Raw genomic sequence first — 22285 nt, 5'->3', positions numbered from 1 at the left:
TAGCCTGCACAGGCACCTGCATGCCCCTTCACATGCAAATACAAGTAAATAAAATGTTTAAGTGACTAGCAAAAATAGTGATGTGTATAAGTAGTAGCTGACTCCTTGTACTTTTCCATAAATCTTTAAAATTTTGGTTTGACAGGCTGTAAATCCACTGTCGCTTTCTTTGGCATAAGCATGTTGACATTTTGTCTCCTTTAAGTTGATATATTTCTTTTTTTAAATATTTTAATTATTTATTGTGTATACAGTCTTCTGCCTGCATGCCAGCAGAGGGCACCAGATCACAATCAAGGTGGTTTTGAGTCACCATGTGGTTGCTGGGAATTGAACTCAAGACCTCTGGAAGAACGGTCAGTGCTCTTAACTGCTGAACCATCTCTCCAGCCCCTGATTTATTTCTTAAGGTTGGTTTATCTTTGTGTGTGTTGTGTCTGTATGAGGGTGCCAGATCACCTACTTGCTGCCACATGATCCCATTTCTGTCATCAATCCTGCCCAGGCCCAGAACACTTAGACCCTACCCTAGCTGAAGGCACCCTGTCCTTTGTGTCCTAGGACAGCCTGACCGTCAATCATTTATGACTGGGCCCCTGGGAAATGATGCCTGAGCGAGGAGGTCTTAGGCTATGCCCAGAGACCTGACTTGCCCCCCCCAAGGGCTGGCTACCTCCCTAATTGTAATCATGTCATCTCTACATCATAGTGTCTGAGACAAGGCTTGGCACCTGTGAACTGCAGAGAACTAAGGAGAATCCTAGACTAGAAGAAATGCTGGAACTGGGACCCTGGCAATGGTCAGAAGAGGGATTTCGGTGTGAGAAAGGGTTCGGAACACCCATGAAAATGTTCAAATGCTGTAACTGTTTACGATGGGTCCTGAGGGACAATGGAATGTTGAAGGACTGGGTGCGACGGAACACCCGGGTGCCAGGGACACTCCTTCTGTTTTTTTTAACGTTTATTTATTTTTATTAATGTGTTCATGTATTGCATGGGTGAGTGAGCAGACATCCACAGGGGCTGGAAAGGGGCATCAAATCCCCTGAAACTGGGGCTATAGGCAGTTTCTAGCCATCTTACATGGGTGTTGGGATCTGAACTCATCCTTTTCGAGAGCCTCCGTTTTGGCATCCAATAAATGAGAATAAGTGAGGTAATGCAGGACATACTTGGCTCAGAGCCAGGTACAGAAGGGATCAACAAGATAATACATCAGGAGCCCCCAGAACGGGGCCCTGGCTGGTCATAGCAGAGCGATGGTCTCCTATGGAGTGCAGGGCCGATGGAAGGAGGGGCTGAACTTGAACCCACAGCTGGTGTGCTCAGCTACGGGTATTCCTAGAGAGAGGACCGAGTGCTTCTATCAGGCAGCTCCTTTGTGCCACGAGGTCAGAGCCCATAATTCCCATCCCCTAAGTACATCATTGGGGTGGGGATGTCAATCATGCAACCTGGTAGTGTTTAAAACCTTTGCTCTGAAAGAAAAGTCAAGGAGGCCTCTAAGGAGGAGCATGGTATGCTTGTGAGCGCTCACTGTTAGCTTGGTGCTGTGTTTGGTGAGTTCTCACTGTTAGCTTGGTACTGTGTTTGGTGAGCACTCACTGTTAACTTGGTGCTGTTTGGTGAGCACTCACTGTTAGCTTGGTGCTGTTTGGTGAGCACTCACTGTTAACTTGGTGCTGTGTTTGGTGACTTCTCACTGTTAGCTTGGTGCTGTGTTTGGTGAGCGCTCACTGTTAGCTTGGCACTGTGTTAAAGCCCTTGATATCCATTAGTCTGGTCCATACCGAGGTTCAGTCTTGAGCCTGAAAGTGGAACACAACAGCCAATGGACCTGGGTCTGAGTCCACGCTCTCCTACCTGCTGGCTGTGTGCCCTTGGGCAGACTACAGCTCCTCCCTGTGCCCGCTTCCTCCTCTGTAACTCAATGTAAAAGAGCAAAAAGGCCGGCCATGGTGGTACACACCTTCAGAGGCAGGAGAATCTCTGTGAGTTCCAGGCCAGCCTGGCCTGCATAGAAAGTTCCAGGCTAGCCAGGGAGGACTACACAGAAGGACTGTGTCTCAAAGACACTTTTTCCTTTAATTCTCAGGCTCTCAATCTCAGGGGTCCCCCTGCCCCCAAACACAAATTAGCAAAAGAAGTTGTGTGTAACACTAGAGTCTTGTGAGCCAAAGAAAACCCAAAGAAACGGTAACACCTGGGTGTTTCCATGCAAAGTTCTGTGGCGATAAAAGGCTAGAACTCACTGGAGGTGCGGGGGGGAGCCAGAGCTGTTAGGGCCCAGCCTGCCATGCCCCACCCCCCACCCCACCACACCCTGGCACTGAGAAGAGGCACAAAGATGTCCAGGGACCTCCTCCCCGGAAGTCCATCCTCTGGGTTGTGACCGTTGACATGAGGTTCAGGTTTAAATGGAGGGTAAGAGGTGTGTTTAACCAAGCAGTCCCTGGCAAGGTGTGGCCCTGCCCAGCACTGACACTGGCTGATGGTTAACTCTGTTCCTGTTTCTCCAGGAAGGTGATCTGACAAGCTGCCAGAACCTCGTGAAATAAGTTCCTCCTCTGGCTGGGTCCAGGTTTCCACTTTTTTCCTTCTCCCAGCCTGAGACTCTCAAGACTCTGGGGACTTTGCAGCTCCTGCAGGATGCTGCTTCAGGACTCTGATAGCCAAAGGAAGGTCCCAGGGCCTCTCATCAGGAATCTCATTCCAGCCACCATCCTCCTGCCCCTCTCCCCATGAATCTGACTCCTCTGGGTGTCTCACATACCCAGTAAAAGACAATGTTCATAAAAGGTATTTAACCTGAACTCACAGCTTAAGGCAGTGGCTCTCTAACGCTGTGACCGTCTAACACAGTTCCTCATGTGGTGGTGACCTCCAACCATAAAAGTTTTCTGTTGCGGCCGGGCAGTGGTGGTACACGCCTTTAATCCCAGCACTCGGGAGGCAGAGACAGGCGGATCTTTGTGAGTTCCAGGCCGGGATGGACCGACAGCCTCCAAAACAATACAGAGAAACCCTGTCTCGTAAAACCAAAAAAAAAAAAGTATTCTGTTGCTACTTCATAACTGTAGTTTTGCTACTGTTATGAATTGTAATGTAAATATCTGATATGTAGGATACCTGATGTGCGACCCCCCCAGGGGTCCTGACCCACGGGTTGAGAACCATTGGCTTACAGTGGTTCAGTGAGTGTGTGGCTTTGATAAACCGACCATTCATTGTAACAGCCAAAGGAAACTGATGGTTTATTCTCATCACGAAAGCCTCAAGGGAACCAAAACAACACCCCAACGTCCATGAAATGACACCTGTGGAAATTAAAGTGGGGTCACCCACGCCTACCCTCCTGCTGACTCAGGGAAGGTGGTGCCTTATGACGCAGAGGGACCAGGCTGCACCAGGCCTGCATGGGCTACACTCAACCTGTATGTGACTTAGCTCACTTCATTCTTGGTTTTAGTTCTTGGTTTCTCTGTGTAGGCCTGGCTGCTCTAAAACTCTGTCAACCAGGCTGGCCTCAAACTCCCGAGATCCGCCTGCTTCTGCCTCCTGAGTGCTGGCCTAAAAGCATGCACAACCACGCCGCTCACTTCATTCTTTAACAATCATGTACAGAACTTTCATCATTCCCCTTTATAAAGAAGGGAAACTGAGGCACAGAAAGGCACATTTGACCCCGGGCTTCAAACCCAGACTCTTCTGACTTTGAGATCCTAGGCAGTGTCATGCTGGATCGGAAACTCTACTCCCTATCTCTGAGGAAGGAATCCCCGCGATCATCCTCCTCTGGAGCCCTTCCAGGGTCCTCTTAAAGTCTTAGACCAGGTTCCTTGGGTCTCTGGCGCCTCCTGCTGGCAGCAAGGTCCATGGCACTTGCCTGAAGCTTTTGCTCAGTCAGTGGCAGGTCAAAGGGCTGTGGGTTCCAGTCTCTAGGAACTGTTTCAGAAAGGTTTTTTTCATTTCCACGATGCCTCTGTAGGCTCATTCAACTGGTCCATGTGACCACTGTCACCTGAAGCACCGTCTCCCACCTGTATGTGGTTGGTTATCACCTGCGACTCCAGCCCCAGAGAAATTGGACACCTCTGGCCTCCATGGGCACCCAGACACACATGTATCTATCCACATACAAACACAACACTTAAAAAAATTAATTTAACTTTAAAACTGAGTTGATACCCCAGGATCACAGAAGAAACACATTAAAGTAATAAGATGGGCCTAGAGGGCCTTCCTCTACTGCCCCAAGTGCTGTTTGGTGTCAGACAGGTCACTGGGGCCCACATTTGGGTTCTCAGTTGTTCCTCTGACCAGAGAGCCTAGGGGACCTGGCATTGACCTGGCCTGACACAGGTGGAGTCCCTGAATCCCAGCCCAAGCTCTAGGGAGGAAGAGGGTCCTGGGTACTAAAGGAAGTTGCTAAGCATGCTTGGACAGCAGCAGAAGGCTTCTGGATGACCCAACCCCAAGAACCCTGGTTCCCTGTGTCTTGAAAATGGGGACCTGGTGCCACCTTGTGGCCATCAGCTCTTCCGGCCTTTGCCGGAATTGCAGAGTGTCTTGGCCATGGACACCTGGAGACCTGCAGAAGTTGGCTCATTCCTCCAAGTGTTGTGTCACCCTCCCCCGCCATCCCCACCATCCCCAGCTGGCCCTCTCACCAGCCAGCCAGTTTCCCATCCCTAAGAAGGAGAAGAGGCAGGCTCTTCTGGGGAAGGGGGGGGAGGGTTGAGGGAGTGAGGTAAGGCCAGGCCTGCAGGTCCCGTGGCAGCCACAGAGGGGAGGGCGCCATCTCAAGTCCACTCTGGTCTCCCGCCAGGATTCCTGTCTCCACAGGGAGTCTCCTCAAGTGAGGTCATGCCATCATCACATTCCGGAGCTCTCCATGACCTTAGAGAGAGCCCGAGTCCTTTCATGGGACTCACAGGTGGGGCCAGGCTGTCCCTCACACTGTGGACATGTCCAAGTATCTAATAAATGGTACTGTCAGAAGCCCCTCTTGCAAAACCTTCAGACAAGGGTCATCTGCAGAGAAAATGGCTATGAGTAGTGGGACTTGGCTCTGGGCCAGGCCACCATAGGCTGAGCAGTTCACCACCCATTATTTTTACCATCTGCAATCATGCAGGCTGGGTAGTGTTTTCTGGATGTATACAGTGTCCTGTCTGCATGTATCCCTGCAGGCCAGAAGAGAGCACCAGATCTCATTACAGATGGTTGTGAGCCACCGTGTGACTGCTGAGAATTGAACTCAGTGCATCTAGAGGAGCAGCCAGAGCTCTTAACCTCTGACCCATCTCTCCAGCCCCCCCCCAAGTGTTTTCTTTATAGAGGAAGACACAGAAGGCCAGAGAGGGCTCCAGCAGACCCAAATCATCCAAATCCAAAGGCCTGCATCTTTTCTGCTGGAAGTGTTGGGGCCTCTGTTCAAGTGGGAGTAGGGGTGACATTGCCCACTGCCCAGGGCTGTTGTAGGGGTGAAATGATCTCAGATGTGGGGAAATGTCAGACCAGTTCCTGGCACAGCCTTGAGGTTCTATGCCATGGCTGTTGCCCCTGGACAAGACCTGCAGGGTAAGACTCAAACCTCGGCACAGTGCTAGCTTTATGCAGATGGATGGGGTGGGTGGCCTTGCTGGTCCCCTACTCTTGCTGAAATTTTGACTTCCAGGTTCAAGAAAGGCCCTGCCTCAAAAACTAAGGGGGAAGGGCTGGAGCATAGAGATGACTCAGCTCCGTGGTTAAGAGCGTTGGCTATTCTTCCAGAGGACCAGCACCCACATGGGGACCCACAGCTGCCTGTAACTCCACTTCCGGGGGATCCAGTGCCCACTTCTGGTCTCTCAGGGCACCAGGCACACACGCAGTGCATAGACACACCTGCAAGTAAAACACCCATAACACGTAAAATTGAAAATTAAGATAGAAGGTAGAAGGTGATACAGGAAGATACCTGACATTGACCTCTGACCTTCACACATGCGTACATGGGTGAGCACACCACATACATGTGTGCACACACCTGAAAGTGAAGAAGGGAGTCCTATCAAAAAGATGTCCACATTGATCTTTGCTGCTAGGCCCTGGATGGTCATGGGTTTTGTTTGTTTGTTTTTAATTCTGCATTTTGTGAGCTTCCCATCTCAAAGCAGGCTCATGGATGTCTTAAGTCACCTCTCAGCCAGGCTCCCCAGAGCCAGGCTTAGAACAACGCCACAACAGAGCAGAGCACCTGGCAGAGGAGGCCCCTCTAGGCTCAGACTCTCTGGCCTGACGTGTTTGGCAGGGGTTGTATTGGAGAAGGGGTCCAGGACCATCAGCGCTGGGAGCTGATCAGATCCGGGCCTACCCTTTGCTGGCACTCTCCAAAAGGCACTGAGAGATGCCATTTGGATTTTCTAGTCTCCGTGGGAGCAGCAGGAGCAGCCATAATATGTGAGACCTCCGGTCCTCAATCCACCACCAGCTGTGACCACTTCAGCTATTTTAAACCCTTGGACTCCAAAAGCTCCTACCCCATCAAGCCAGGCACCAGGCCCAATGAGGTGAGCCAGAACCAGGTCAGAGGCCTGGGTGTGAGTGGCCAGACAGGGGGTGGATTACATAAGGGCGAGGGGGCTTTGTCCTGAGCCTTGGACCAGACTCTGTCAGCATTTTCTGAATATTGTCTCATTTAACATCATCTCTTACGTTTGATCATGCTGAAGGATTGCCTCTGAGTTTACTCGTAGGGTAAGCTGCCCTCATCCACTAAGCCCCTGCCTACACACCATGTCCCCACCCAGGTTCCTGCTCTGCCCCTGCCAGGAGCTGTGCACCCCCCTGGGTTAATTTTTCACCTCCCCTGTGCTCGCTTTCTTCATCTCCAAAGTGGCAGGGTTCCTGGAAGATAAGCTAATACACTGGAAAGTGCCGCTTGGAGCAGCGTGGGAGCGCAGAAACCCCAGGAGCAATGAGTCCACACTGTTACTTCTGCTCAGCTGGGCAACCACGGCCTTTGCTGGATGTCATCACAACCCTGGCTGTGTTGTGACCCACTTTGGACTTGGATGAGAGGAGATGTGTCCTTGCCCCACACTGGACCCCTCGCACTTGGTGGGAGTAGGTGATATTCTGCCCCTCTCTGGGGTGGGAAGCACCAAGTCTGGCGTACATGCAGAGGGATGCTCAGATCCAAGCCTACCCCTGGGGGGAGGGGCTCCATCAGCTTGGTGCCACCCGGATTCATCCCCCCACTTAGGCAAGTAGCCCTCCACATGCTGCCTCCTGATTGGAGAAAGCTCTGCCAGGGACCAATCAGAAGTTACCAGCTTCTCTTAGGATCTGAACAGGAAGCCTTTGGGGGGACAGTGACCCCTGTGGCAGGGACTCTGGATGACTGACTCCCTTCTCCACCCACATTCCTCCCAGATCCCTGACTCCCAAGAACAGCTGGGGTCCTTACCCTCTCCTAATTTGGGCATCTGGAGAAGGTTGGAGTCAAGGGCTGACTGGGTGTGCCTGGGCACTCGGTACCTAGGAGCAGCCCTTGTTTAATCCAGCACAACCCCTCCTGGCTCTCCCCTCCTCCCATCCCCCTCCCCAGTATACATCCCTCCATCACACCCTTCAGTTTCCATCCCCGTGACATGAAGCCACTTCCTCAAACACTGCAGTTTATTTCATAGTCCCAGGCGTGGGTTCAGAAGGAAAGGGTCTGGATGGAGTTCAGGACAGTTCACACCCCCCACTGGATGTCACATGCATCCTGGCCTTCCAGGACACACACTGACCTCTACCTTGGAACACCTTTTGGCGTCCCAAGCTGGGACCCTAATCCTCTACCGGGCCCCTGTCCTTCAGACCGGCACACTCTCTCAGCCACTCAAATCTCCATCCATAAACACTACTCGGATCAATCCTCCCCTCTCCAGACCTCTCACGTTCCAGCCAGGGTCTTCGCGGCTGGCCCCGGCTCAGCCTGCTCACCGTGGTCTGGGACAGCCAGAATACTCCCAGATCACTCCTAAGGAAGAGCCGTTCCAGACTCATGCAGTCCCTCTCATGCCTGGGCTTAGCATTCTGGTCCCTGCCAGGGGCAGGATTCCCCCCACTCCCTATTTCCCGCGTCAATGTAGATCTGATGTGGGGGTGCCCAGATTCCCGAAGATGTTCGGGAGTCTACTCTCCTCCCCCTTGTGTCGGCAAGATCTTCTTTAAGGAACTCCAGGGGTCTCCTCTGAGAAGCCTTCCCTGACCCCAGACTGGGTGTGGTCGCCTCCTCTGCTCCCACCCACTCCTGCCCTGTCCCTTCGCCTGCCCTTGCTCTCATTTTCTGCCCCTCCAGGATGTAGATGCAGAAAGGGGTATTTGTTGACCGAGCTAGCCAAATACGGAAAGCAGAAATTGACAGCTTGCGGTTAGCGGGTGCTGGGGGCGGGACCAGGCCTGATGGACGGACCGCAGGCCCACTCCCAGAGGAGTCCGGCGGACAGCCCCGTCCAGCCCCGCCCTTCGGCTGTAATTTAAGGCCGCCCGCAGTGCAGCGGCGGGCGCAGGCGCAGCGGCGAGCTCACCTGTGGCAGGTGCTCAGTCCTGGGAGCAGCGGGGACGGCAGACGGCTCTGCTGGAGTGATAAGATGCTGCGGGAGCGGACGGTGCGGCTGCTGTACGGGAGCCGCGTGGAGGCGGTGTACGTGCTAGGCACGCAGCTCTGGACCGATGTGTACAGGTGAGCCGAGCGGGCGAGTCGCCCCCTCCAACCCTCCACAAACCTGAGACCCTGGACCAGGACAGCCTGGTTCCAGTACCCCAGTTGTCCTTCAAGATCCTTAGAAATCCCGAGAAGCCCAAGAAACCTGATATCACCCAGGCCAGTGTCCACTTCCACGCAATCCTGAAGCCCTCCAGGACACCCAGTCGCAGCCCCTCCTCACCTCTCTGTGACTGCTCCTCCTTACCTGAGGCTTCCCACGCCTGGTCTCTTCAGCCACTCTCCCCGGTGGCTCTCTATATAGCAAGCCCCTCTCACTTACCCCAGGCCCTCTTGACTCACCCCAGCCCCTCCTGACTCACCCCAGCCTCCTCCACCAGTGGACTTCCTACTCCCAGCAAGCAGAAACTCCCTGGGATGTGCTGGGGCCTGGCTTGCTCGAAGGGGAGCTGCCCAGGTGGAATCTGGCCTGGAACTTATCCGATTTCACCGCCGGGGGCTGCTGGTGGTTGCCTGTCCCCAGGCACTGGCTGTGAGCTGTGTCACCAAATGCCTTTCCTGGCTTCACCCTGAGATTAGATAGGGGTCACTTTCCGCTTGCTGATGTCCTGAGAGCCAGGATACGTTCCCCTCTCCCATCTACTCTGTCTACACACTTGATGGAGTTTGAGTACCTGAGACACAGGGTGAAGGAGCAGGAAACGGGTAGAATATTGTGTGGGATACAGAGAAGTGTTGGGGTGAGCGGCCTGAGAGCCCACACTGAGGTCTGATACGCAGTTCTCTGCCCCAAGCATTCTAAGTGTTCTCCATGGCTATGGTGGGAGGGTTCCATGCTGGAAGGAGGGGCATGCAGGACTCTGAGGTAAGACCTTGTGATGGTGACCTGGGTGGGTACCTCCTCTGTGGGCCTTGTTCCCAAATCATTCCGACAGGAAAGCACCCAGCCCTCCCAAGTCCACCTCTGTGTCTCCTGTTAAGCTCCCCCCAGCCCACCCCCCATCCCCGCCACTCTCCAGTTCCCTCCCAATGCCCAGCCATTTGTACAGGAGGCACTGGCCCTGCTGAGCCCAGCCACCCTGCGACTAGGGTCCCTCTCTGTTTCTTTATTCCTAGCTTATGCCTCAGCTCCCACATCATCTGGGCCTGGACCTCACTGGCCCTGCACGTAGACCCCAAAGGAGGACTGGATGGACCCTGAGGGTTGTAATGCAACCCTCAGAATGTGGTCTAGGCGTCAGTGGCCTGGGAGTGTGCCCATCTCTCCCTCTTCCCAGTTCTGAATTGGGTACTGCCAAGGGGTAAGCCAGGATCCAGGGCGCCCAGGTCCCTAAGCCACAGTTGTCACCATGCCCGCTTGCTTGCTGGGGCACTGTGGGTACTGTCTGAAAGGCTGGCACACTGCCTCTGCTGGGGCCTAAGGAGCAAAAGGGGTCCATACCGAAGCCGTTGCCCTTGCTCCACTCTGGCAGAGGGAAGCCCAGTCTGGTGGGGGACAGGAGGGCGGCTGCCCGTTCCTGTTAGTTCCACCAGCCTCAGCCAGGACTCATACACAGTTCATGGTATTGAGAGTCCCCAACACCAAGTGCAAGAACAGCCTAGACCAGCACCTGCCCAAAAGAGGCTTTAAATGTTGTAACAGTCTGTGTTTTAAAATAACTTAACCAGATATGGGGTTGGTGGTTCACACCTGTAATCCCAACACCAGAGGGCCCTGAGGTCAAGGCTCATTTAGACTACATAGTGAGTCCCAGGTCAGCTTAGGCTACCAGCATGACGCTTTCTTAACCTTCCCCCAACACATGCATACACACCTCAAAAAATAAATAAATAAAATAAGGAAATGGCCTTTAATCCCAGCACCGGGAAGGCAGAGACAGGAGGATCTCTGTATGTTCAAGGCCAGCCTGATCTCATAATGAGTCCCAGGACAGCCAAGGCTACACAGAGACATTGTCTCCAAAACAAGCAAAAGAGAAAGAAAGAAAGAAAGAAAGAAAGAAAGAAAGAAAGAAGGAAGGAAGGAAGGAGAGAAAAAATAATAAATATTTTTTAAGTTAAGGCTAGAAGCTGGGAGTAGTTGTGTATGCCTTCTAATCCCATCACTTGGGAGACAGGGACAAGTATGGACCTCTGTGAGTTTGAGACCAGCATGGTCCACGTGACAACTTTCAGGCCAGTCTGGGCTACATACTAAAACCCTGTCTCAAAACAACAAAAGCTAGGGCTAGAGAAATGGCTCTGAGAATAAATGTTGCTTCCCAAACGTGGAGATCTCAGTTTGGATCCCCAGGTCCCATGTAAAAAGTCAAGTGTGGCTGTATGCTCCTGTGCCTGTTACCAGCCGAGTCAGGTCCAGTGAGAGACCCAGGCAGACAGTGTCAGAGCAGGACTACTGACACCCTCCCCTGGCATGTGTACTCCCCCACCCCCCACACACGCACGTGTGCATGCACAACACACACACACATGTGCATTCACAACACACACACACAGCAGTTGGAGAGATGTAACTAATGTTGACGCTATATTTTGTTAAGGCCAGCGTATCTAAAATGTCGTCACTGGAATACATGATAATGGAAAGATGGCTCATGAGAAAGATGACATTCTTTTCCCTGTAAGATTTTGTTATGTTCAAAGTTCATCTGGAGTGGGGTGGCTGACCACTCTGCAAGGTCCCCTCAGTCACCTATGCTGGCAGTCACCATCCTGGACAGCAAGTATCTGGAGCAGAGAACCACAACCCCTCTGGGGAATTTTTGGCTGAGGGGACTATTCTGCATGGTGTAGCATGATGAGTAGTATTCTGCCTCAGTTTACCCAATGTCAATAGCAGCCCCCACACACACACACACCACAATATGACAACCAAAAATGCCTCCAGACAATGTCAGTGATCCCAGGAAGCGAAGTCACTGTCAGCTGAGAGCACATGTCAGCCAGAAAGGAGCCTCCTCCATCATCCAGTATCTGCAGGGCAAGCTCTTCTCAGGCAGACGGGAGCAGGAGGGATCCGTGGCCATGTAACACTAGGAAGTGATGCACCTTCCCCCTGCCCCCTTTGTTCTTGTGAGACCTGGAAGATGCTCTCTCAGCATCCCGATTTGCGGGTGAAGAAAATGAGACTCAGAAAGAGGTGGTGGCATATACCCTTAGTTCCAGGCAGAGGCAGCTTATCTCTGTGAGCTCGAGGCCAGCCAGGTCTACAGAGCGAGTTCCAGGACAGCTAGGGTTGTTGCACAGAGAAACCCTATCTGTAAAAAAAGAAAAAGGAAAAAGAAAGCCATTTGCCTGGTGACAACCAGGACCCAGGTGTAAGTCTGTCCAGCTCAGAGCTCATGCTTCTTCCTCCACTCTGCCCTGTGACCTGGCCACCCTCCACCCTGGATGGGAGTCCCCTGTCCCAGAGATAGTACCACGCCCACCCAGCCTTCTACTTCTTACTTCCCTGGCTGAGACACAGGTCCTGGCTCAGGACCCCAAGTGATGCTGTCGCACCCAGGACCTCTGAGTAGATTTCACGCAGCAAGCCTGCAGGTAGTGCGCCCAGTTATGCAGGAAGGAGAGTGGAGCCCCCTCGTGCTTTCTTCAAGTCACAAAGGTGAATGAGCAACCCCACTCCCCCGTCAGGGGCTGAGGGTGAAGGGGAACCTTTTCCTTTCAGACCTTGTGGCCCTGGTAGGAGCTGCCCCGCCAGTCCAGTGCATGTGGGGTGAGTGGTCTCTGGGTGGAGACTGCTCTGAGAAACTTTGAAGCTGTTGACACGGTAGAAACAGACAAATTTTTGTTTTATTTTGTTTTGGTTTTCAAAGGCCTTTTTTTATCAGGCTGGAGAGATAGCTTTGTGGGTGGGACCAGAGTTTAAATGCCAGCACCCACATAAAAATCACTGTAACCCCAGCACTGAGGGAGCAGAGATAGGGGCTCACTGGGCCTAACTGGCTAACAGCCTAGCTCAAGGTCAGTGAGAGACCCTGACTCAAAGAAAGAAATTAATCCCAATACTTAGAAGGCAGAGGCAGGTAGATCTCTATAAGTTCCAGGACAGCCAGGCCTGCATAGAGAGAGTGTCTAAAACAGAGAGAGAGAGAGAGAGAGAGAGAGAGAGAGAGAGAGAGAGAGAGAGAGAGAGAGAGAGAGAGAGAGAGAGAGAGAGAGAGAGAGAGAGAAAGGCAGATAGAGCAGGTCATTCAGTGTTGTCCGCTGGCCTCTGTGAGTATGCACATGTAAACACACACACCAGCATACACATGTGCCTACACCACACACACACAAAGAGAAAGGGAGATCTTGACATTATTTACTTAATATTGCTCCCTAACACTTATTGAACACCCAACCGCCTTCCTGATTTACATGCACATTTCATATGCATGCGATCATTTGCATACATGCTACCCTCATACCTGACTTCATGAGATAGGTGTCATTAAGTTAGACCGCGCTCGGCTGAGGAGTGCTGGAGGAGCGAGGCCCAGGCTGCCCGGGCTCTCTTAACCTGACTTCCTGAGCCTCATGTTTGGGGCATGGCTCCTTCCTGCTCATTCCCCACAGGATCATCATGGGCTGTAGAGTGGGTGACTGGGTGGGTGGGTGGGTGGGTGAGCTAGCATGGTCATTGGTGGTTGCAGACTGACCAGCATGGGGCTGAAATTCCCACCTCCAACCTCAACAGACAGACCCTGCTGGATGGGTCCCTGGAAGGTCAAGGGTATGTGGCAGAGCTTGGCAGAGCAGCAACGCTTGCTGCCGAGAGAGTGACGAAGGAAGACATGAGGCCAGGTCCCGTGGCCCCATAAATTAGAACAACACCCAGAGTCCTGGGCCCTGGACAGGAGGCGCTGCCAGGAGCTACTTAGGACTCAAGTTTCAGACCAGTGCCCAGGGGTGGGAGGGCTGAGGAAGGACCTGGCCCCCTGTGTGCCCAACTCACAGTCCCTTCCTATAGTGGGGGTCCATGAGGCTCTTCCTTGCCCACCGCAGGTCCCTGAGTCAGGGTAAGAATGTATTCACAGGGGCTCACACCTCCAAACACCAATGTTTAGAGATGACCCTCTTGTGACCAGCCATAGCTGTGCTGGACCCTGAGCCTAGAGGCTTGACAGGCCCAGGCCCACTCATTTAAGTCACTCACTCAAGAGTCCAGAACAGAAAGCCACCCTTAGCTGTCCCCTCTCTGAGCCTCTGACTCCTATCTGCAAATAAGTGTGTTTACTGGATGGAGGAAGGGGTGGGTCTTGAGGTTCCCTAAGAGCCTCTTATTTGACCCCCTTCTCCAGGTCCTTATCTAGAGGACCATGGTGAGAACTGGTGGACTCTCCCAGGCCTGGGACTCAGAGCATAGTTCACTCACACCCTGATGCCATGAGGGTCCTGAGACCTCTTTGTAGCGAGGACTCACTCTGTATGGCTCTTGGTGTACCCATCTGTGAAATGGTTGGGTCGGACAAGCCTCATTGGGTTGTGTAAAAGTATGGGTTGAGAGCCTGTGGTTTGGCACCTGGTAAATGCTCTGTAAGTTATTGTGAATCGAATTGGATTTATTATTGCATCACCCATCACGATGAACCATGGTTACTGCCCTCAAAGTGTTCATGAGACTCATGGGAGAGATATATTGAACAAAAGTTAGTATTTCTCCCTAAGGGAGGGAGAAAGATGAGCGGGCTGATGGGATCAGGGAAGGCTTCCTGGAAGAGGGGGCAGCTAAGCTGGGTCCTGTAAGACAGACAAGGGTTCAGCATGCAGTTGAGGATATCTCCCACGGGAGCAAACCCACCTGGCAGGAAAGTGGGACCCATGGAGGCAGGAAGGGAGTAGTCATCTCTGTGGCCTGGAGTTTAACGCTGTGGGCCAGAGAGCAAGAACTGGGATTTTGAAGCCTTTGCTCAGGGGCTGGATGTCATTCTGTAGGTAGGAGGGGGTCCTGGAAAACTTCTGAGGAAGGGAGTTGCCAGAGATTAAATTGTTTCTTCCCTGTAGAGGGGCCTCGGGCTGCCAGAGACACAGCACCTTGTGATGGAGGCTGCTGGGGCTTCCAGGTGGAGGAGAAAGCCAGCCATACACATATGCCAAAGTCTGCCTCTGCTAGCCCTGCCTAGACCAGTGCCAGCCCTCAGGGTCTAGTCTCCACCATGGTGAGCATCGGTATGAGGCCTAAGATCTTCCTCCCTCCCCTCGTCACTGTCCCTGGGGGTGCTCACCAGGCTAATACCCACATCTCCCCCTTGCAACTCCTCCAAAGACCCAAGGGCAGGATGTCACACCCCGGCTGCCAGGAGCTGGGATCACTCCAAGGATGAACCCAGGGTGGTGTTAATGAGGTCCAAACCAGATGGACAAGCTGAGAGCCAGAGGCCAGCAAAGACCAGGCACATCACAGCCTCAAGTGTGAGAACCCGAGACCTTCCCCCACTGTCTGAGAGAAGATCAGACAGGCTGGGTGCTCCCCAGAGACCACACAGCATTTGAGAAGCTGGGCACTGGTGCGCCTGTCCATTTCCATGGCCACCATCCAGCGCCAAGCGCCATCACTATGTACGTGGTAGCTGCCATCACCTCCATCACCAGTTCACTTACTATCCCCCCCACTTCCATTGATTTTCCTCTGAGATCCCTCCCTGCTGGCAAGTCCTTGGTGGCTTCCCTCCTTCAGGAGAAAGCCAGCTCCACCACGTCTGGGACGTCCCCCCCCAATCATGAACACATCCTCCCCATGTGCATGTATGCATGTCCACACACGCGCAGATCCAGCCACACGCACCTCCTTCCCTTTTCTCTGTGTCAGGCCTCCCTGGTCCCACAGCATCAGGGCAGCTTGGAGTTTGAAAGAAATCCTCTTGACACAGAGGTGTGCCTCCCTTAGCTGATGCTGGAGTTCCAGACTCGTGGGCTTACCCGATTCTTCTGAAAATAAAGTTTAGCTCAAATGGTTACTTCCTCGGAGAATCACCTGAGAACCACAGATACCTTGCACCCCATATTTTCAGAACCTAAGACCTTGAATATGTTAGGCAAGCACACTACTGTAGAGCTACACCCCCAGCCAGGCAACCCGTATCTGTCTGTTGCTGCCAACGGCATAGTTAATTACATAATCTGCAAAAAGCCTTTTTCTCTCACTAGAATAGAAGCTCCGTGGGTCAAACTATAGGTTATTTTTTAGCCAGTCTTTTCCCAGCACCTAGAACTCTGCCTGGTACGTAATAAAAGCTCAGGAAATGTGTGTTGACCGTGTGAGCAAACCCTTCTTTTCCAGCCCCATCTCCAGCTAATCTTTTTACCTTACTTTGTGCCTGGACTAGGCCGGGCTGAAACAAAATGAGGACTAAGATGCAGCCCTCAGTGGAAAATAAAGACAGGCACAAATCCATTCATGTAGAATGGGCATTTGGCAGGTGGAGAGTCAGGAAACAGCATCACGGGCATTAGGGACTGGGAGTTAGCTCAGAGGTTAAAGTACTTGTGTGCGAGCATGAGGACATGAATTCGGAACCTCCAGCACCAACACAAAGCCAGGTGCAGCAGCAGCATAAGCCCCAGAACTGAGGGATGGAGACAGGTGGACCCCAGGGGCTCACTGGCCAGCCAGTCTAGCCAAAACGATTAGGTCTAGGTTCAGAGACAGACCCTGCCTCAAAAACTAAGGTAGAAATCAGTAGAGCATCAACCTTTGGTCTTCACATGTACAAATACACACACACCCTACACACACACACTAAATTAATAAATGTAAAAAAATATGCTCTGATACCAGCTTGCAAAGCCAATCAGGAAGCATTCTTTCATTCATTTACTGGCATGTCCCGGGTGCTGGGACAACACAGTGCACACATGTCCTTTGAACTGGCCTCCTGTCCCATGCATACTCTCTTTAGACTCTTTCCAGTGAGCCAGAGGTCATAGCCCCCCCCCATTCCTTTCCCTCCCTCCATACTGTCCCACAGCCTCTAGGACCCCAAGCCATCTGTAGCCCCTGGCTCTTGGGTTTCTGCAGGGTATTCTAACAGGCTCTTCCTGGGGAGGACGAGGCCAACAGGATCCACATAGAACAATGGCGTCTTTGTGGCCTCTGCCAGGACCTCTCCAAGAAAAGCTGTTTGCTCAGCCTCAAACGGGCTGTGGGAGGCCTGAGGCCAGGGAGCTCTGATGTAGCCCAATGTTAACCCACTAGATGCTCCTTTCTTTGGTTCCCTGCTGTCTCAGAGGGATGGAGGCAGGCACTGCTGGCATGGGGGGCTAACGGGATCCCGGGGGATCATGCTTTTGATGTGGTTTGTTAAGTGTGGGTACCTCAGAAGAACTGCATGCGGAAACTTGATTATAAAGCCAGATGGAACGGTGTTGGTTCAAAGAGGGTGGGGCTTTAGCACCCTCCACTTTATTTTAGCCAGAAGACCAAGAATGGATTTCTTGGCAGCCTCTATAGACTCAACTATAGCTCACTCCCGGCCTAGAACTACCAGACTGCACTGCTGAAGGTTAGTGACATCAGTGGTTCTCAAAGTGTGTCCTCGGGAGTTTCCAGAGTGTACATTCTTAGGACCCAGCAGTCTGTGTTTGGACAAAGCCTCTAGCTGCCATTGCTGTTGCTGCTGAACTTGAGAGTCACAAGCTTACCCCTCTTCTCAGCGGGGCCACTGCTTCATTGCCAGCTGCCCGTCTCGCCTGACAGACAGACAGACAGCCTCTCAGGGGGTGGGACCCCTAAGTCTGTAGGAAAGAAAGAAACCAATGCTCAATGCTCTGAAGATTTAAAGACAGCCTCTCAGGGGGTGGGACCCCTAAGTCTGTAGGAAAGAAAGAAACCAATGCTCTGAAGATTTAAAGCTAGGCACGGTAGCACAGGCCTGTGATCCCAGCATTCCCACAGGGGCAAGAAGGTTGTTGCGGTTCAAGGCCTGCCTGGTCTACATAATGACTTCCAGGAAAAGCTGCCTATGGAAACTCTGTGTCCAAAAGCAAAGAGCTAACAAAAAGGAAAACTCCCTGAAAATTTAAACAGCACACCAGTGTTCCTGAGATCCCTGGAACTTGGAGCGCTGGCCCCCAGAGCAGCAGCTATGCCTCTGAGACATATTCAGGCCAGCATTGTCAGCATCTCAAATCCCACAAGAATCCTGCCCGAGACCCTTGACCCACTGTGGTCCTTAGGAGCCTTCAACCCTGGGTTTACCCAAACTGCCAGCCCTGGCACCGCCCTCCCTTGGCTCCCCTGTCACTGGCGCTGTACACTCTTTCGTTTTCGCTCTCGCTTCTTAAAAGGTCACCACTCATATTTGATTAGAACCCCTGATGCCCCAGTGTAACCTTCACCGTCTCCTAGAGGTCTCCAGATGCCATGCTGCTGGAGTTAGATTGGCGGCAGCGGCATATGAATTTGGGGAACATAAATTTCAGTACCGAGCAGCCAGTGCAAGCCAGTGCCTCCCTGCCCTAAGTCTCGCTGAGGTCTCACAGCTCCCAAACCATTTCCCCTTAGCGGGAAGCGGGAAGCCATGCATGAGCCCCAAGAGATGACCTTCAATGGTGAGGAATTCCAGGCCTGGGGGTCTTTGAGGCAGAGTCCTCTCTCCTACAGGGCCTCCTTCCATCCTGTGAAGTCCCCAATGACAACAGGGAAGAAGGCGGGGTTGCAGGCCCAGCTCTGCCTTTGGAGTACAACCTCCCTTCCGTCTAGGCTTGCCCTCCACCCTGTAGAGCCCCGTGCTCCCAGAGCTGGTCACGCATCTGCAGAGGCAGCTAGAACCCAGTAAGAATTCAAGGCCTAAAACGGAGCTGTGGCTCAGTTGGGAAAGCGCTTGCCTAGCATGGCCAAGGCTCTGCATTCAGCCCCCAGCGTGGCATGACCCAGGCGTGGTGACACAGGCTGATAATTCAGCCTACGGAGGTGGGTGTGGGAGAACCTTAAAAAGCTTAGGGCTATCCTCATCTACATAGCAAACTTGAGGCCAGCCCGAACTACAAGAGACCCCGTCTCGATAAATAGGCAGTTAGGTAAGTGAATGAATGAATAAATGAATGAATGGAGCCTAAGTCACATGTGGTGTTACAGGCCTAAAAATCCCAGCACTGGGTAGGCTGAGGAAGGAGGAGGACATAGGGGCCAGCTTGAATGGCATGAAAATATCCTATCTAACAAGAAAAAAAATGTCTGGCTCTAAGGCTGAAGGCACGGTTGAGTGGCAGAGTACTCACCTAGCATAGCAGAGAGAGAGAGAGAAACAGAGAGAGAGAGAGAGAGAGAGAGAGAGAGAGAGAGAGAGAGAGAGAGAGAGAGAGAGAGAGAGAGATGGAGATTTAGGGTTCCTGGACTCCAGCTCAGCAGGTACAAGACTGGCCAGGACCCTGTGCCCTTCACAATCTCCTGCTACCAGCAGGTCACTGCATCGCAGCTAGGTCTGCCCGGGTCCCAGAGACCACGCAGCCTGCGAGCCCTGCCCATCTGGAACTCTCTTGCCGAGGCCCCCGTCCCACCGAGCCCAGGCTACCCCTGACCTCCTGACCTTTCTCCCTACAGCGCAGCCCCTGCTGGGGCCAAAACCTTCAGCCTGAAGCACTCGGAGGGAGTGAAGGTCGAAGTGGTCCGTGATGGGGAGGCTGAGGAGGTGGCCACCAACGGCAAGCAGCGCTGGGCCCTCTCGCCCAGCACCACACTGCGGCTCAGCATGGCCCAGGCCAGCACGGAGGCCAGCAGCGACAAGGTACCGTGGCCAGGAAGTCAGTATCCAGGACGCAGGGAGCCCAAGGCCATGCCGGAGTCTTGGGGGGCAATGGGGCCACACTAGCCTGAGCCACGAAAACAGTGTGTGGTATGGATCCTTCCCAGTCCCTCAGCAGAGCGGAAAGGGGGAAGAAAACCATCAGGCGTGGGGCCGCACGCCAGTGACCCCCAGCACTTAAGAGGTGGAGGCAGGAGGATCAAGAGTTCAAGGCCTGCTTTGGCCATCATAGAACGCAGAAGACCCTGTCTTTAAAAAAGTGAAGTCAAGAGGCCAGAGAGGTGGCTCAGCGGTTAAGAGCACTATCTGCTCTTCCAGAGGACCCTGGTTCAATTCCCAGCACCCACATGGTGGCTTAACCCTCTGTAACTCCAGTTCCCACCCTCTTCTGGCCTCCAAAGGCACCAGGCCTGCATGTGATACACACAGAAATACATACAGGCAAAACCCCATGCACATAAAATAATTCTTTCAATGGAAATGAAGTAGTTGTGTAGTGGGAGGCCGTGAGTTCAATTCCTAGTACAGGAAGAAAAGAAGGAAGATCAGAGAGCTGAAGGAAACAGAAGCTGAGGCAGGGGGATCGCTGCACGTTTGAGTCCAGCCTCAGCTACTTAGTACCAGGCTAGCTCAAGCTACATGATGACAGTGTTTCAAAATGCACACATGCAAAGAGAAACCAGGACTTGGGGACACTCTTATTATCTCAGGACTTAAGAGGCAGGAGCATCACTGTGTCAGCCTGGTGCATATAGCAAGTCCTGGTTTTTTTGGTTTTGTTTTGGGTTTTTTTAAATAACAACAGATAAATAACTTCTCAGACTCGTAGAATGATTGGAGATTATAGCCATAGCAACCCAGACCTGTCTTAAAGTGGGGTGCTGAGCAATCAGGGCAAAGTGATTTGCTCAGGTGATGTAGCCAAAGCCAGATGGCCCCCACTATGAGCTCTCTCGTGAACACTGCTCTAGCCTGTTGCTGTGCTGGCACCAGGCACCATCCGAAGGAACAATGGAGCCCCTGGGGCTTATCTGGGCTTACAGCATAGTTGGCCCAGGAAGGGGGGTGGCGGGCTGCTAGATCACAGGTCAGGCAGGGGAGAGGAACCCCATGTCCTGTTAGATTGTCTGTGAGAGCCATCTCAGCGGCCCAGAGGTGCTTCCTAGAGGAGGGGCCCTGTGTTTAGAGACAGCTGGGAGGCAGGGGCTTAGTTCTGCTTTTGTGTTTGTTTGGTTTGGATTTCACTATAACCTGTGAACCTCTGCCCTTGTCCCCACCAAGGTCACAGTCAACTACTATGATGAGGAGGGCAGTGCCCCCATTGACCAGGCTGGGCTCTTCCTCACAGCCATTGGTGAGTTGGTGCTGGGGTCTGGGTGCCTTCACCTTGGGGGGAGAGGGGGTGGAAAAATTCGCCGGGCAGGTTTCAGTGTGGGAGGCTGGCTCCTGGTCACTTCTGAGTAATGCCAGCTTTGGAGTCATGCATGTGAGCATGTGAGTTTTGCCAGTGTGTATTTCTGCGCGTACCACATGTAGGCGTGGTGCCTTTGGAAGCCAGAATACATATATGTAAGGGAATAACTTTCAAAGAAGCAGAAAGGAAGGCTGGGTGGTGGTGGTGCACTCTCAAGACTCTCGAGGCAGGCTGACCTCTGTTACACAGGGAAATCCTGTCTTTGAAAACACAAACAAACGAACCAACCAAGCAGAAAGGGAGGCAGGGCCTGGCGACTCGTAACCTGTCATCCCAGCTTCTCGGAGGCTGAGACAGGAGACCGAAAGCTCAGCGCCTGTCTGGGCTAAGAAGAGAGGTCAAAGCCAGCCTAGACAGCCTAAGGAGACCCTGTCTCCAAAAGGAAAGGAAAGGAGAAGGGGCTGAGATGTAGCCACGTGGGAGAGGACTCAGGGCATTCTCCCAGAATAAAAGGCAGTCATTCGCGTTGTGAAACCAGGCTCTATGAAATCCCACTCACACCGACTTGTTTTCTGTTCCGCCAGCAGGAACCAGTAGCCCACCCACAGTCCATGCCCCACCTGACCTTCTCCTCCCTTGGCAGCTCCACTCTGAGTGATGAGACACAGCACCTAAGAGGCAGGGACACCCTAAACACCCCTAGATCTGACCCCACAGAAGCAGTTCTGAGGGAACCTCACTGGGACTGTCCCAAGCCCACACTGAGCAGCAAAAGCCTCAGGACAGGTAGAAATAAGCTGTGGCTTTGCCTCCTCAGTCCAACTCATGGTGATGTGGCAACAACTCCATCACCTTGAGCCTCAGTTTCTCCATCTGCAAAAGGGGGCTTTGCAGAATGTTCTAGCACAGACCCTCCAAGGATTCAGGGGAGTGGTGTGTAAAAGGCCTGTGTCAAGCACAGCAGGTGCTGAGCAGAGGCTCCCCTCCCCCTCCTGGTACTCTGCCTGGAGGGACTTCATCCTGTGATATGGACTCTAGATCTCTGTCTGACCCTGCTGTGTGGCACTGACAAGTAGATCACCCTCTCTGGGCTCCGCTTTTCCCCAACTGTAGAATGAGGATTTGAGTTCATCTCTAAGAACCTTTGAGATTCCAGTTAGCGTTTTTTCAGGGGAGATGGGGGTAGAAAGGTGTGAGGGGACAGTCGTCCTTCCTGCTGGGGTCCTAGCAGAGGAGCCTGGATACTGGTGCTGAAGTGCTTTTCCCCCTTTGTACCCTGGGTAAATGCTCCACACACCCTGAGCTCCTCACAGAGGCCTAGCTCTGGAGCTGGCAGCGTCCACTGCAGGATGTCATTCCTCTGTCATTCCTCTACCAGTCCCCAGAGCCCTTCCTCACACTGCATCCCAAGCTCCTGGGACAAGTCAGAAGGCCAGGCCAGCA

The 22285-nt window shown here is 52.8% G+C and overlaps 1 protein-coding gene and 1 long non-coding RNA gene across 2 annotated transcripts in view; both read left to right on the top strand.

The window, feature by feature from the left end:
- The first annotated feature begins 361 nt into the window (after positions 1 to 361).
- Positions 362 to 2816, top strand: LOC121143877. Its single transcript, XR_005881165.1, has 3 exons — positions 362 to 410; positions 710 to 818; positions 2523 to 2816. It is a non-coding gene; the product is annotated as an uncharacterized LOC121143877 (long non-coding RNA).
- A 5717-nt stretch (positions 2817 to 8533) lies between these two features.
- The window catches only part of Padi2 (peptidyl arginine deiminase 2), a 40168-nt gene continuing 26416 nt past the window's right edge, over positions 8534 to 22285 (top strand). Inside the window, exons 1-3 of the mRNA XM_005081074.4 lie at positions 8534 to 8722; positions 19227 to 19410; positions 20710 to 20782. Of these exons, the coding sequence (XP_005081131.1) occupies positions 8631 to 8722; positions 19227 to 19410; positions 20710 to 20782 (349 nt within the window). The 5' untranslated portion in view covers positions 8534 to 8630. The remainder of the gene's footprint in view (positions 8723 to 19226; positions 19411 to 20709; positions 20783 to 22285) is intronic.

Source organism: Mesocricetus auratus, unplaced genomic scaffold (genome assembly GCF_017639785.1).
Source record: "Mesocricetus auratus isolate SY011 unplaced genomic scaffold, BCM_Maur_2.0 Super-Scaffold_100014, whole genome shotgun sequence".
In the NCBI taxonomy this organism is placed as follows: Eukaryota; Metazoa; Chordata; class Mammalia; order Rodentia; family Cricetidae; genus Mesocricetus; species Mesocricetus auratus.
The sequence above is the reverse complement of the archived record's forward strand: the minus strand, read 5'-3'. Positions and strand labels throughout refer to the sequence as shown.